The sequence below is a fragment of the Protopterus annectens genome, chromosome 17.part0, assembly GCF_019279795.1.
Source record: "Protopterus annectens isolate FY-2018-M chromosome 17.part0, PAN1.0, whole genome shotgun sequence".
Lineage (NCBI taxonomy): Eukaryota > Metazoa > Chordata > Ceratodontiformes > Protopteridae > Protopterus > Protopterus annectens.
This window is the reverse complement of record NC_056751.1, coordinates 791,780,319-791,797,196: the sequence shown is the minus strand read 5'-3', so window position 1 is coordinate 791,797,196 and position 16,878 is coordinate 791,780,319. Positions and strand designations below refer to the sequence as shown.

Here is a 16,878-nt window from a genome sequence, read left to right as displayed (position 1 = left end):
TTTCATTGATTTAATGAAACCCATGTTACTATCCAGGATTTGTTTTCCTGGAATGCCCATGAGATGACCACTCGGCATCCAGAAGCCAATATTCATTCCTTGATTGGATTGTATTCCTACTGTTTATAGTAACTACATTTCTGTCAACTGTACCACCAACCGGGACATTCGCCCACACCTGTATTATGGTGGCGGGTGCAGCATACAGTACAAAAATTGCTGTTAAACTGATCCGGTATGACATTTTCACCACCTTTGCTAAGTATACCACACAATATTGATTCCATCAGACACTCTGGGCATTGGGGACATTACTTAAGTGCAAAAGAATAGGTCAAAACAGTGGCTAATGATCAAAGGCCATTTTCCTAAATAATACATCAAGTTGTATGCACAAGAAAACTGTCTTGTGTGAATGGTATATTTTCACACTGGTGCACTGATGCCAGTGGCTTGGAACTTATTTCAGTCCAATTCAAACTTGTAAAAGCTGGTTGCCTTTAGAGGATTTCAACAATAGCCACCTTTATCCAGTCTTAATGTTTGTAGTCTGTGGCCAATCCAGCTTTTGTTCAGCCTGGAATATCCAGCACAAAGTTTAAAAGGACTGCTCAGTGTTTGGCTCTCAATTAAATTTGGGTCAGCGACAGCAATACTTTGTTTTTTTTTAATTATCAATCTGCTTTATTTAAAGTACATATGGAATTACAACTGTATCTATCATTGTTTCAATTTTCTGGTTATTGTTCCCTTTGACAATCTGCTCTTTATGCCATGTTAGCTTGACTTGTTCTTAAAAATCAGGCCTCCAGAAGACTCAGACTTGAGCTGCTTAATCTCATAAAATTTCACAAACTCTCCCATCTATTAACACTGGACATCAGAAAAAGGAATAGCAAAAAAATTTTTTTGAACTTCCCTGACTTGAATATACTCTGTCAATTTTTAAATTCTGCATACAATACTTCAATTAGCAGAAAAAAATAACTAAGACTTATTTTCCTCTTCCACAAATGGCAGTATCAGTGTGATACTCAAATTAAGGCCCGACAATTGACAGTTGCTTCTAAACTCATTAACATTTAAAACTTCTGTTATACTGTTCACCAATAACAGGAAAAAGCAGACACTTCTATATAATGCATAACAAAAGCCTACTTCAGACAAGACCCATCCCCTCCCATCCTTAATCTAGTAAAAAGGACAAATGCCTTCTAGTAAAATGGGCAAATGCCTTCTCAAAAACAAACTTTCCACTCCCACCAAAAAATTCTATCAAGTTGGAAGCACTACCCCAAGATCTTACACAGACGGTTGATTACAACCCATCCAGAAGGGAACTTTTAAAAAGCTCTTACAAGACAGCTATAAGAGAAACCCAACTAAACAAACCCTGAAGTACATGCCCACATATTTTTTATACATTTGTTGAATGGATAAGGCCACTGGACACAAGTGATCTTTTACAGGGGAGACCCAGAAGCATTTTTTACTCAAATGACTTACTCAGAATCACACAGCAGGCAAATTGGGGTGGAGAAAAGAAGACCATATACCCTTGGAAACAGCTTGTTAAAAGTCAGAGACATAATCCTCTGCACCAACTGCCACACAGCCTTCTCTGTGAGCAAGTAAAAAAGTTGACAAAGTGATCTAAACTACAATAAATATCATATATGTGATTAATCAACAATGCTACAATTTTTAAAAAAGTCAAACAGTAACTGAATATTTCACTCGCATGCCCTGTGTGTGAAATCCATATACTACATAAAAAACGCATGCTGCTTGGTTGCTGAAACGTAAAGGATTATGAGAGTCTGCGATCATAATAAAGTTATTACATATACGAGTTATAGATGTCAAGTCACCTAAGCAGCACAGCAAAGTTGAGCTAAGTGGTGACTCGTTACTCATCTGCTGAACACATACGTTGGTTATGACTGGAGATGACTTGAGAAATCTCATAATTCTTATCAGTGCATGGAGCTGAAAGACAGACAGCAGGAAGCAAAATGTTCCTCTAAGGAATGAACAGCTTTAACAGCTGTTGTATACTTCCCTCTGCCACACTGTGTGTGCAATACAGAAGTATCCAACAGCTTGCAAAGCTGTTTGACCTCTAACCACGGCTTTGTGGTGGCCAGCACTGACAGCTGTTGCACTCTTAGGTGAGACTAGAGCATAAGTGGTGCTTAATAAAACTTTTAGCACCTTTTTGTGTCCCAGTCTTTTCCTATATTCAGAAATAATAATGGCATTCATTTCCCTATGATTTATTTGCAACTTATTTCTCAGTATCTAGTACTAACAATCTGCCACACTTCTATCTACTACCTCATTCTCCTCACTTCTTCCCATCCTAGGAGCCCTTCTTATTTACATACTCTTAATTTCTATATATCAGTGTTAACACCTTTTCACTTTCTCAACTTTCCTTTCCTCAGCTCCAAATGAACATCTCTCCACTTGTCAACCGGACAGCAACAGTCACATTAAACACTGTACTAAGTTAACAGCTGGTCTCGAGACAGAACTGCTGATGCAACTTTGTAATGTTGATACCCAAATTATAGCCTTTACAACATCAAAATTGCATTTGCATTGTCAAAATTTACTAGCTTTTCACTCGTTACTACATATTGACGTATACTAGTTTTCTTTTCCATTTCAATTCTGTTTTGATATTTTTATATCAATACAAAAAACAGACAAGTAACGTCAGGAAGAAAACTTTAATTCCAGTGCTTTCAGGTTAAAAACCCTTCTTCAGTGTGATAAAACAGGCAAGTTGAAACATACAAACTCAAAGACACAACCAACCAATCCTATACATTCATCAATGAAGCTAACAAAATGTAAAATAACCTTTAAAGGCATATACTCAAAGTCTCTTAAACCAATAAATAAAATTCAGTTTCATTTGCTTCTCTTTTAAAACAGGTTTTATGTTCACAGCAACATTCAAACCTGGACTTTTATCCATGTTTAACTTTAGAATCCATTTATACTCAGCAAGGTCCAGTTTATTATTTTTATCACCTACCCTGTTACTTAAACAACTTTTAACACTCTAAAAGCAAATCTGTGCTCAATAATATTGTCCATAACAAGTTTTGCTAGAGCATTTAACACATATTTCTCCTAATCTCAGAAATATGCTCAGTTATGCTCTCTTTTAGCCTTCTAAACAATTTCCATACATAGAAAGCTTGACAAACTAAGCAAGTAGCGAGATATACCACATTCTCAGTGATATATGTTGCAAAACAGTTGCATATAAATTTCTTACCAGTATTTGGATGTATAAAAATGTTGTCTAACAATTGTTTTTTTCTTATCAGAAAAGGAGAAAAACATGTGGAACGCTACTACCAACAATGTCTTCTTTCAGGATGTGCACTCAAAATACTCTAATTATTTCTAATCATATCTACCACTTTCTTAGTTCTGACATTATACGTTGAAATGAATCTTAAACTTGCATGGTTAGATTTTATACGATCTCATGGAACAATTGCTATTAGATGCATATTTAAAATAACGGTCTAGCTCTACCTTCCCTTTTCTTCTCCACATTAGCATTTATTTTACTTAGAAGACTTTCTTCAGCATTCCTTTCTCTAAAATCTTTAGAGATTTCTCCCTTCTATGACAAACTTCTTCACTGGTGTTAAGCCTACTATACCTTAAATATTTATTGGTTTGTAATTACACTTTTAAAAATATGGGGTGGATGCATACTTGACCTATGTAACAGTCTATATTAGCTTGGACATATTTTTTATGAACAGTGGTACTTACTATATTATTTTTTTTTAAACAAACATGTCAAGGAAACTTATCTTCTCCTTGGAACAGCACATTTTAAATTTCAAAAGTAGCATCTAAAAAAGTCCAATAAGTAACTAAATCAGCATAACTTCCCATCCATATTAAAAATGCATCATCCATGAAACAAGAATAAAATCCTACATACTTAATCGACAGATCATTTGTATTACCAAAAACATGCATTTTTCCCCAATGGTCTAAACCCAATTGGCATATGTACTGACTACTGGGGTGCCCATAAAAGTATGCATATTGAGACCATATACCCACCTACTTTATACAGTTTTAAGTGCCTAGCAGTCTTTTACAGGGGGTGGGGTATAAGCTCCTGATAGACATTACGCAGTTTTTGTTTAATCTCAAGATTCATACAATCATTTATTCATTAAAAAAAAAACAAGAGACCCAACACTATAAGGTCAGCCCACATCACACCAGGAGGCGGCGCTTGTTACTGCTCATCCTGAGTATAAACAATCGCCAGACTTTGTAGGCGATTGCCCAAGATGTTAAGGCTTACTGTAAATACGCAGTACTTTAGAAGAGCTTTGTATCATATGCATAAAGGGGGCTGCTGTTCTGCTGCAGATACACAATCAAGTTTTATTAAAAAAAATCCAGTACTGCTTCCACCTGCAGTATGAATATGCTGGAAAACAAAAGCCAGCCAGTGTGGATGAAGGCAGGGTTTGGACAGGGTTTGCCACTGTGCATTCCATGGGTAGTACAAGCATAGCCCACAGAAGTTGCAAATGTACATAGCATAACTAGAAAGATTTATATCTTGCAAACAAAGCTGAAGTGTTCACATTAATGGCTAGTAAGAGTTTTATAACCTGCCTTGTAGTTTGCCAAAACATAATAAAATTGTAGGTGTTATACAAAACAGCATCAATGTTGTGGTGTGGAAGTTTTTTTGTTTTTTTTTTTTTAAATCAAATCAGTCACTTAATTTGTCTTATCGGCCTATTTTTCAAGGATTATTTACATAGGACACCATTATGCATTTATCATTTGAGCAGTGTGGTTCTGTTTCTGTCCCAAGGACCTAAATCAAGGATGGTTAGTAAATCTTTCAAATTCTCTTAAAAATGTAATAAAAAAGATTTTTTTTAACTTTAATGTGCACTTTGTGAACAGTAAAACTCACTGACTCAGGGTCAACAACACTCCCTGCTGTACACACAATTTTAAGTGCCTTGCGATACTACATTGGAAGGGGGGAGCTCCCAGATGGATAGTATGCCGTCTTATTTTGTCACCTCTTCAACATCAGGTTTCACACAAACCTGCCCTTATTTTACAGAAGTAGTGTACATCCCACACATTACTTTTTTGGCTCCTTTGGAATGTCACTTTCACTGGCCCAGCCCCCAATACCCCACTTCCACGCCACTCTTATCCATTTGTTACCTTTCCCGCACAGACCCGACAGACTTACTGCTGTATCACTGGGGTCATTCATGGAATTTAAGGGCATGATGGTGGCTTAGTCGACTCTGATTACATTCTGTTTTTTAAGGCACTACCCTCACTCAGCAATTCATCTGAGGGGAAACTTCCCTCTTTGGACCACACCTCCCCTAGGGGAGCATCATCAATAAATACCCTCTACACATGGCATGGGCACACCCATGCCTCCCCAATCCATCAATCACCCAAGCAGCTAATTAAAACTGGGTCAACTACACCATAGTTATGGCTTTATCCCTCTACACCTCCTGGGTGACTCAGGTGGTACATTACTGACCAGAAAGTCCACTTCCTGCATACCTGCTCAGCTCAGGTGGTGCCTGCTACTGTGCACTCTGGTATGTCCTTAAATAAACAATTACTAATTTTTCTCCTAAGTTTACATGGGATTGAAAAGGCACATCAGCATGACCAAGGGCAAACCAACGTGATAATTAAGCATGTTTGCTTAAATAAATAATACAGCTGTTACAAAGGGAGAGTGTCTTAGACAAGGATGAAGTTATTTTACCAGTCTTACTTGACATACTGGATTCTATCTAGTATGCTACAACTTCAGTTTAAGTAACTGTGTGTGTGTGTGTGTGTGTGTGTGTGTACATATATATATATATATATATATACACACACATATATACACACACACACACACATATATACACACACACACACATATATATATATATATATATATATATATATATATATATATATATATATACACACATACACATACATATAGATACATATTCACATACACACACACACATACATACAGGCATATATTGACTGAGGCCAAATGACCTAAACTTCATTTGATCTAAATTTCATTTCACCTACATTTCATTTGACCTAAAACTCATTTCACTGACAATGAGCACTGGCAGTGTGTAGAGCACTGTAAGGCATGTAAAAGGTATATGCCCTGTTCCCCACTGTAGTGCGACCCGACCCTGGAGTTAGAATATATAGTTGGGGGGGCTGTAGCCCCCCACCTAGTTGGATTATATATTCTGTGGTTTGATTTTATATTGTTCAGTAAAACTGAATTTTGTGGGGGGCTATGTCCCCCACACCCCCCCCAACTATATACTCTAACTCCAGGGTTGCACTACAGTGGGGAACAGGGCATATACCTTTTACCTACCTTATAGTGCTCTACAGACTGCCAGTGATCATTGTCAGTCAAATGAGTTTTAGGTCAAATGAAGTTTAGGGCATTTGGTCTCAGTCAAATGAATTTTGATCATATGAAATTTAGGTCATACGAAGTAGACCCATAAGATATATATATATATATATATATATATATATATATATATATATACACATACATACACATACACACACACTATACTGTTGTTGATTATGAAGATATAAATACTTATTGTAAAATAGACACTTCCGATGTTCCTGTATTAAATAAGTTTGTTCCTACCTTTGAAAATGAACAGATCAGTTCTATGGTTAACTTTAACAAGGGCAACAGTGAATATAATTTAACATTCAAAGAATTGCAGTCTTTAAAGGAATTACAAAATAAAGATTTAATAATTAAACTGGCCAATAAAGGCAATAAAATAGTGATTATGAATGTAGCACAATATCACAAAATGTGCATGGACCACCTATAAAATCAGGAAGTATATGAAATATGTGAGAGGAGGGTGTATGAGCAGGCTCTAGTGGAATATGAAAAAATATTGGAAAAAGGTGTAAGGTTAGGCTATTTCACTGATAAGGATGAGAAAGAGAAGTTGTTTAATAGACAAAGTAAACGGCTGTTTTTTTTTTTTTGTTTTTTTTTTCTGTTTACCAAAGATACATAAGAGTATGATAAAACCTCCAGGCAAGCCTATTATTTCGGCCTGCAGATATTTTCTTCATAGCATAGGTTTGGTATTACACAAATTGTTTCTTTCTTATGCTCAGAGAACTTCTGCATATATACAGGACAGTTTTGATTTTTTTGAGAAGAATTTCTTCAGTAACATGGAATAAAAAGTACTGGGTGGTACTTGACATAAAAAAGTCTGTACACCTCAATTAAACATAGTGATGGTGTGAAGGCCATCATGCAATCTCTGGGGAATAATCCACTCTAATTTTATTATTGAGTTAGTGGATTTTTGTTTAAAAAATAATTATTTTGTTATGAAAATCAAATATTTAGATAAAAGCAATGAACAGCATTGGGGGCTCAATTTGCCCCCATGTATGCCAATTTATTAATGTCATTTTTTGAAGATACGTTTTTGTCTAAACGAAGTTCTGTAAAGAAATATGTAAATTTTTATTTTAGATACAAAGATGACCGGATTTTCATTTGCGAAGATGGTCGCCAGGAGTTGCACAATTTTGTGGTTGATCTCCATAATAAGCCATATGGGTTATTGTTTAATGGTTTACAACAAGGCCCAAAAGTTGTACATTTGGATCTTGTTCTGGAAGGAAAAGAAGATGGGTCCATTGTTACTGGTGTGCAGAGAAAGTTTTTAGATGGCAGTCAATATCTTCATGCCACTAGTTGTCATCCCCCCTATATTAAAAGCTCTCCCTTACGGAGAGCTTTTAAGACTATCAAGAATATGTAATGATAAAGATATTTTGGCACATGAAATTAAGAGAACAGTAGATGTGTTCTTAAAAAGGGGATACGACCCTATAAATGTGCAAGAAGCAGAAGTTAAAGTTATCAATCGTTTAAGAGGATATACAATTGAAAGGAAAGGGGGTGTAGTACAACATCATAATACATTTTGTGACCAGCACAAAATAGATCCAATATATTTTGTATCCTTATACAACATTAGAAGTGATGAAATTCTAGGTTTAGTTAAATATTATTGGAAGTACTTAGTACAGGATATATTTTTAGCAACTATATTACCGGAACACCCTACTTTTTCATACACTAAGGGTAAAAGTATAAAAGACATTTTGGCACATGGAGCTTTTGCTATGCCAGTAGCTGATATACCAAGACCCTTAAGAAATTTAGGGACTTGGAAATGTGGTAAATGTGGGGTGTGCTCACATGTTATGAATATAGCTGAATGCATCAACAATGTCAAATTTAATACTAGGGGTGTGTTTACTTGTGAAAGTAAAGGGGTAATATATGCTTTATGTTGCCAAGCGGCCGCGGTGGTGCAGCAGTTAGCGTTGCTGCCTCACAGCAAGAGGTTCTCCAGTTCGACCATATACTGGGGTACCTTCTGTGCAGAGGCTGCATGTTCTCACTGTGGTCGCGTGGGTTTCCTCCGGGTGCTCCGGTTTCCTCCCACATCCCAAAGACAAGCCGTAGGTGGACTGGACACTCTAAATTGGCCCTAGGCGTGTGTACACTGGGCTGGCAACTCCACACCGTAAAAACTCTACTGCCAGTCATGAGAGGACCGGTGATCCGCTGTGGTGACCCCTAACCGGGAAAAGCCGAAAAAAGAAGAAGAATATGCTTTATGTTGCCCTTGGGGGCTGTTTTACATTGAAGAAACAAAAAGGATGTTCCGCACTAAGTTTATGGAACATCGGAGAGATGCTCATCAAAGGGAGGACAAAATAGTTTCTTTACATTTTAAAACAAAACATCAAGGTGATGCTACTGTTTTATGGGGTACTATTTTAGAACAAATCAATTGCATTTAGGGGATGAAAGTTTTTTAAAACAAAAATTATTGTATAAAGAATATATATTTTAAAATATAACACTGTTTCCCAAGGGACTGAATAATAAATTAAATTGGAAGTGTTTGCCTTAAGAACAAAGTAGGTTTGATTGATTGTAATTTATGTTAAATTGTATAAAGGTGAAGCTGTATGGAAGTTTTTTATATTCCAAGAAGGTGGTGACACCGAGGCACTAGAAGAATAAAACATTGGAGTTTATCGTTTGTGTGTTTTATTTAAGTTTCAGTGCATTCTATTTTATTTGGTTGTTGTAATTAACTGGAGTGTGGAGGAATTTGTCGTGGTTCAACCTGATAATTAAGCATGTTTGCTTAAATAAATAATACAGCTGTTACAAGGGGGAGTGTCTTGGACAAGGATGAATAATTTTTTACCAGTCTTACTTGATCTCTCTCTCTCTCTACACATATATATATATATATATATATATATATATATATTACTAGGACTACTTCATCTTGTGATGGGCAACTAGTAATCATGGCCAGTTCATCTCAAGATAAACAACTATGTAAAAACAGTAAGCACCTATAAGCACTCCACATAAAAAGGGTCAGTAGTTGTGCATCAATACCCCATGACATTTTACTGTATCCCTTCACTCTGAACTATAGTGTAACTTAAGAAGTCAATGCATGTCACTTAAAGTTTGTAATATCCCACCCACTTACAGAATCACACCAATATCCTACCAGCTGTACCTGCAAATTGTACTTCTGTTGGGAAAGGTACTCGTACTGCTTTACCACCTATGCCACTTTAGAATTAGCGGAATTGGGGTGAATGGGGGCTGCTCTCAATCCCCTTAAAAGGTATTAACAGAAAATGCAACTGTCTTGTGCGCAGAAATGCTTAAAACTGCAGACGTTTGTTATTTACTCAATTTTTTAAACGATATTTAAAGGGTGTCCCGGGTGGTGTTAAAACAGACATGACAATCCAGTCTTAAAAGGATCGGTTTGGGGGGGGGGAGAAAAGGTGTAAAATTAAGTCTGCTTGGCATAAAACAGGTTACGGTTAATTATCCTTTGATTTACCCCAAATCCCCTACTGAATAATATTTATGAAAGTTAAAAAAAAAAAAATAACACAGCAACTGCTGTACTCTAGATAAGGACCTACCCCAACTCTAAAGTTCCAGTCATAAAACTGAATTAAATTTTAAAAAGTTCACCGTCTAAATCATAACACAATGTGGGTAGATACGCAGTTACTCAGCAACTTCAGTCGCAAAAGGGAGACTGCCCCAGGGAAGATTTAAAATTGCTAGTCACCTCAAAACTCCCCACCTATGTAAACTATACCCTGAAACAGCAAATGTGTGCCACCCTTGCTATCATCACTTCCTCTCAATTAAAGCAAAATCAGCATCCTCACCTGTTGGAGTAAACAGGCAATAAAATGTGCCCCAGTATCACGTAATCCGCGTAGCTAACGCTCATATACGTTAATACCATACACAACAGCCCACAAGGATCCCTCCGAAAACAGCAGGCCAACATTTTAGACTGCCATATCTCTTCCGCTTCCTCTCAAATTGTACCATCACACTATCACTTCCGCCCATTAAGAGGCGCGGAGACGTGATTGCTTGGTGAAATATTGTCTGAGAGTACTTGGATTGTTCTGAGAGTAGCTCGTTAACTGGTTGAGGAAAGTTGGGTATGGTTGTAACATTAGTTCGCCCGGTAGTATGTGGATTTTCTCTGTTCTTGTTTTCTGTTGGTGTCAGCATTTTAATTGTCAGTTGTCCTTTCCTACTATAATTATTTTAAGTTAAAGGTTTCGTGTTTGTTGTTTAAATGTTTATCGCGCTTTAAGTGGCGCACCCTGTCATTAAAAAAAAGAAGACGCGACTTTATTATATAAAATGCTGATGATGACATTTGGTAAAAATCACGTTTTCTTTCCATTAAATGTCAAAGACTATAACTGAGTAAGAGATGTGTTAATGTGCCCAAGCGCTCCCAAGTCTTCACTTAAAATAGATTACCTCTTTCCCCAGTTTGAGCACAACTCAAGGCACCATTCTAAAATATGATTGCAAGTTCTTTTTTCCGTTAGAGGTGGGCAAGTTAACGACTTTTGAAGAAAAGCCAAAGCCGAGCCGAGGGGGGCAGCTTTGCTTCAAGAGCCCAGTAAGAGCTGACAATAAAAAAAAAAATGGAGGGGGGGGGGGTTAGTAAATTTGATACATACCGTGATGACGTTTGTTCACAAACCTACTGAAATGTTGGATGCCAAACAGTAAGATGTGATGTTCTCAAATCTGATGTTGTTAATCTTCCCATTCATCACTGATGGGTTCAGAACCGAGTCGGCCTAATACCAAGCTCACGTATACCAAAAACTCTCCAGCTAAGCTGTGACCCACAATGCCCTTCTCCCACTTACCTCGGATCTCGTTTGCCTCTCAACCATATAGCAGCGTTTCACTGAGCTCTCCAGCTAAGTGTTATATTTTTACAAATTTTACTGTATTTTGAAACTTTTTTCTGACTAACTCATTTTCTCTTCTGTACCCTATTTCTGTATGTAGCTCTACCCATCAGGTGTTCCTTATACCATCGTTGGTAATGCCCTGTCCTACCCTTGTGGTATCATTCGATACCATCGCTGGTATCTCCCTTTTCTGCTTCTTTTCTTTACTTTCTAGTAGTAATTTGTTTTCTTTTTGTGTATTGGATATGTCTGAAAAAAAAAGGGACTTCGGGGTTCAAACATTGCACTTCCTGCAGTGGCAAACTCCCCCAACAGTGACTTACACGATAGTCAGCGGACGTTGAATGAGAGAAAAAACAAACTTATGTTGAAAGGCCTGTTAACCTCCCCTTTCTCAGAGGCCCTTTCTGTGTTGGAGGTCTCAACTCCTCCAGTGAAGGACAAAAAACGTCCACATTCTGATCCCTCTTCATCGGGTGGTGATAAGGGCAAGGCCCCCAAATCTTCTACTGAACACAAGATTGCTTCCTCTGCTATGTTCCTGTTGCTTCTGTTCCGAGCTCAGCTGCAGTTGCCTCTTTGGGCATGACGATACCTTCGGCACCGACATCTATGGCACCAGTCATAACTACAGTAACGACTACGGCTCCAACCTTATTGTCTTCAATAGTCTCTGCACCAACTTCACCTTTCACCACACTGAAGACGGTTCCAACAATTCCCTTGGAGCCAATAATAACCTCAACTCTGAGTGCCTCCTCAGCACCAAGTCCATTCTCGATACTGTTAGTGTCTCTGTTGCCTGTTTCCAAGTTAGAGTCTTCGGTGCCGACAATTCAAACGCAGATCTAGTACTTCCCCTCATTGGACCTATTCTTAGGCCAGCCTTACAGCCCTTTTCTGGACCGGCCTGACTCCCCTTTGGGGAGTGTCTGTAAGGTCCACCAGGAGTCTGAAGTCGATGTGGTGCGCCTGCGCGACCAGCTGTTAACAGCCAGGGGGATAACGAACATTCCTAAGACTAATCCCACTTTGGGGTTTGGGTCTACTGCTCCCAGGACTCCCACTTATACTCCTCTTTCGGATCCATCGATCCAGAGGCCCATTGCTCCGACGTCCTAGGTGGGAGCCCTTTCCTTGGGGCCGACAGTGACCCTCACTGAGGCTCCAAGGCCTCCCCTTTGGCTTTTGGTTCCATCTGAACCGTCCCTTCCTCAGTCTCATGGTTGGGGGGGTGGAACCCTCCATTCTGAGCCTGGTTCCAAGTTTTTATCGGTTCCTCCCTCGAATTCAGGGGCAACGCCTGCTCCAATCTTGCTTGAGGCTCCATCCCTGGGAGTGGGTCTGACGGAGCAGGGTGTGACCCCGGTTCCGGGCTCCCATTCCTCTTCACGCAGGCCTGCTTTCCAGGTGATGGAGAGGGTGTGGAAGCACTCCTCCTCCTACGTCGGATCTTCCACCTGCTCCCTCTGAGCTACAGCTACCAGGGGCCACCTCCCCAGGACACAGAGAGCACAAGCCTCAGGAAACCCCAGTTCAGGGTAATTTTCCTTCTGAGTCTTCTTCAGTCATTCCCACTAAAGAACCCCCACGGAAGAAGGCGTGAAAGAGGAAACACCTTGACTCTCCAGAGGAGTCTGTCACAGAGGATATGGACTATGATGATGGGGATTGGTCCCCACGGTCACCCCCTGACGGATTCCCCATGGTCACCCCCTGACAATGACTCCATTGGAGCCATTCTGGAAATATTGAAACAGGGGTGGCTGGAAGCCCTTCAACCCTTCCATGGAGGAGTCCGTCTTCCTGCAGGCTTTCCGATCTCGGCCTTCTACTTCTTGGATGATCCCACCTGCTGACGAGTTAGTCCAGCTCATTGTGCAGTGTGCGTGGAAGAACCCTGATTCTATTGATGCTATTCCCCGTATACCAGACAAGATTCTTTCCCCACCAGAGGAACATTCCCATTGGTCTAGAGGCTTGCCAGTAGATGCTATGGTGGCGGCGGCAGCCACTAAAAAAGACCTTGCGGAGGAAAGTCCTACTGTCCACTCGCCCAACAGAGAGTCCTGGGCTGTGGACAGACTAGGGAAGCGAGTTTTTGCTTCAGTGACCTTTGCAGTCAGGTCTGTGAATTACTTGGCACATATCATGAGGCTCCAAAGGGATCTGATCTCTGAACTTTCTGGAGCCCTCGCAGGTCAAGTCTGTGACGGGGGGACGGGACAAGGTTGCCTTTCAACTTGTCACCCTTGAGTCTATCTCCAACTCGTTCATGAGGTTGCTCTCCTATGCAACCGAAGGGGAGGCTAGAGGTGCAGGTGTAGTCCTGAGACATCATGCCTGGATGTGCATCTGTGACCTCGCAGACTCCTTCAAGTCCTCCTTTTTGAATGCCCCTATTGAACCGTCGTCCTTGTTTGGTTCTAAAGTAAAGGACACACTGGCCAAGTGCGAGTAAGATGGAAAGACCTTGTCGGCCATTGGCCTACATTTTTCCAAGCCTCAACGTTCTTTTTCCAGGAACCAGAGGAGTGGGAAAATGTCACAAAAAATCTCAAGGTCCTTTCCGCAACGCACGTGGTGAGGATTCCCCCAGAGGTAGAGGGGGATCTAGTGGTGGAAGATGCCCCATTAGGGGCAGAGAGGGTCCCCGAAATCAATACTCCGGTGATTCTTTCTCCAGGTGGTCTTATCAACGCTCCTGAAGCATTGCCCAGTTGCTTTCCTGTGGAACAGTCTGGGCTTGTTTTTCTCTGCACCAAACTGCCTGGCACTCTATTACAAACGATTGGTGTGTGCAGAGAATAATCTCCAGAGGCTATTACATCCCTCTAATATCATGCCCAAAACCTACAAAGAACCTTCCCAATTTTTCACCCAGTCAAAGGGAAGAAGCGGCTTTAGAGATAAAAAAGCTGTGTCAAAAAAGAGTCATCCAACCAGTCCCCCCAGATCAATGTGGATCCAGGTTTTACTTAAGATTCTTTTGAGTGCCAAAAAAGACCGGGGACTGGAGAGCCTTTTTGGATATCAGCCATCTAAACAAATCAGTGGTTCAAACCAAATTCCGCATGGTTGCTATACAATCCATTCTCCCTTTTTTATGGGAGGATGTTTGGATGTGCTCGATAGACCTCCAGGATGCATATTACCACATCAAATGGACAAATGCTCCAGGAGTCTCCTTCGCCTCCGGCTCAGAGCCAATCATTACCAGTTCAAAGCCCTGCCATTCGGTCTCTCGACGGCCCCCATAATGTTCATGAAATGCCTAGCGGTGGTGACAGCTCATCTGAGACTTCAGGGATTCCAGGTGTTTCCATATTTAGACTATTGGCTCCTCTCCACCTCCACCAAGCATCTCCTGATCATAGCCCTTCACTACACTCTCTCACTGGCGGAGTCTCTAGGCATCACAGTCCATTGGGAAAAATCCAATCTACAACCTACCCAACAATTGGAATTTATAGGGGCACCTCTTCCAGCTCACAGGCTTCAGAGGTTAAGATTACAAGTACAAGTGATACTCAGTCAAAGGAAGATGTCAGCAAGAGAAGTTCTCCAAGCTCTGGAGTCTATGGCTGCAGCCATTCCGATTGTGCCTCTGGCAAGATTACATATGAGACTGTTACAATGGCTCCTTTTGTCCCAATGGTTGACAAATCTTCACCCCCCAAACTCACGGATCCTCATCACCAATTCCTGCAAACAAGATATTCTTTGGTGGATGAGGCCAGATGAAAATCTTTGGTGTCGCCCCTTCCAGTTCCTCAACCCAACGCCACGGTGACCACAGATGCTTCCCTGATAGGGTGGGGGGACCCTTTCAGGGAAAGACAGTCCAAGGCACGTGGTCCAGCTTGGAGGCCAACTTGCATATCAATGTTCTGGGGTGGAGAGGGGTGCTGTTGGCATTGCAGGCACTACATCCGCTCCTTCCATCGGGAACGATTGCAATTCAGTCAGACAATATGTCAGTAGTCTGGTACATAAACAAACGAGGGACCAAATCCTACCTTCTGTGTCGGAGAGATCTTGAGAATTAGGCACTGGGCGATAACTTCCAACCGCTTTCTTATAGCAGCGCATATCCCGGGGAGCTCCAACATGATTGCGGACAGGCTGAGCAGATGCATCATCCTTCCACACGAGTGGTCTCTCAATCCAAACGTGATGGCAAAAATTTTCAACCGTTGGGGTCAGCCTTGCTGCAATCTCTTTACTTCCCCTTCAAACAACAAATGCCGCAGCTTCTTTGTCCTCTTTCCCCCAGAAGGGGAGTCACAGAGAGACACTTTGACTCACGATTGCCCCACAGGTCTCCTGTATGCTTATCCTCCAATTCCCTTGATACCCCTATTTTTAAAAAAAGCAATGTGGTTGACATGCAAGGTGATCCTCATTGCCCCATTCTGGCCTCGACAAGTGTGGTTCACCTTCCTCCGACCTCACTTATTACAACCTGCATGGATCCTGGAAACTCGTTAGGACCTAATCTCTTACCCCCAAGGGTTGACTCCCCCAAATATGTCCACTCTCAAGCTGACAGCTTGGTTTCTCTACTTCCGTTAGTCACCAGGCAGGAAATCCTCTCCTCACCTCTTCATTGTATTATTCTGGCCTCCCATAAGCCATCCACCAGAAAACTCTACAGAGAGAAGTGGAAAAGGTTCGCTCTCTGGTCTGAAGAACAGATGTTAGACCCCTTCTCAGCTCCTGTATCTGTTATACTTCAATGCCTTTCTGAGTTTTTTGGGAATGGAGCATCAGCTTCTACTATTCAAGTCCACTTGGCAGCTATCTCCAATTTTCATAATGGTCTAGAAGCATTCCACTTATCTCCACCCGCACTTGCAAGACCTTTTTCAAAGGAGTTTTCCAAAGCAGACCCCCAATCAGGTGGCCTGTAGAGACATGGTTCATAGGTAAGTAGTAGGCTATCTTCCCAAGGGCATTTCTAAACCTAGCCAGAGTGTGTTGGCTTTCGCCACCCCCTTAATTAGTTCCCTGTGCCTCTGACCAGCAGAGCCATTAGTTCCCTGCGCCTTTGTCCAACAGAGCCACTGCAGTGATCCCCGGGGTGAATTTTCTGTTTCCCATCCACCCGTTAAAGTTTCTCTTGAAGAGTGCTAGTCAGGGTCTCTGCCTGATGTATATTGGAATCTTGTTCCAAAGCATGGGGAGTCTCTGGGTCAGGAATCTATCCCTCCAGCACGTCCTATTTATCGCTGTGGTAAGGTTTATATCCCTAGAGCGTGTGGCTCTCAGGGATTTGTTTTTTTGTTTTTTTTTAGGTGGAGCATATCCATCAATTCTGGGTTGGACATGGCCTTGTATGTCAAGCAGAGATCACCTCTTAGTAAGCAGAATGCAACTGAATACAGCTGGAGTTACTTTAGTTGGGCTGCGTAGGTCATCTGTTTGAGGCCAGTAATC

At 40.8% G+C, this 16,878-nt stretch overlaps 1 protein-coding gene across 1 annotated transcript in view; it reads right to left on the bottom strand.

Moving 5' to 3' along the window:
* Positions 1-10,653, bottom strand: part of LOC122791641 (palmitoyltransferase ZDHHC3-like) — a gene marked incomplete at its 3' end in the record, with an annotated part of 381,752 nt that extends 371,099 nt beyond the window's left edge. The window contains 1 exon segment of the mRNA XM_044059457.1: positions 10,375-10,653. Within this exon segment, the coding sequence (XP_043915392.1) occupies positions 10,375-10,499 (125 nt within the window).
* Positions 10,654-16,878: the final 6,225 nt, after the last annotated feature.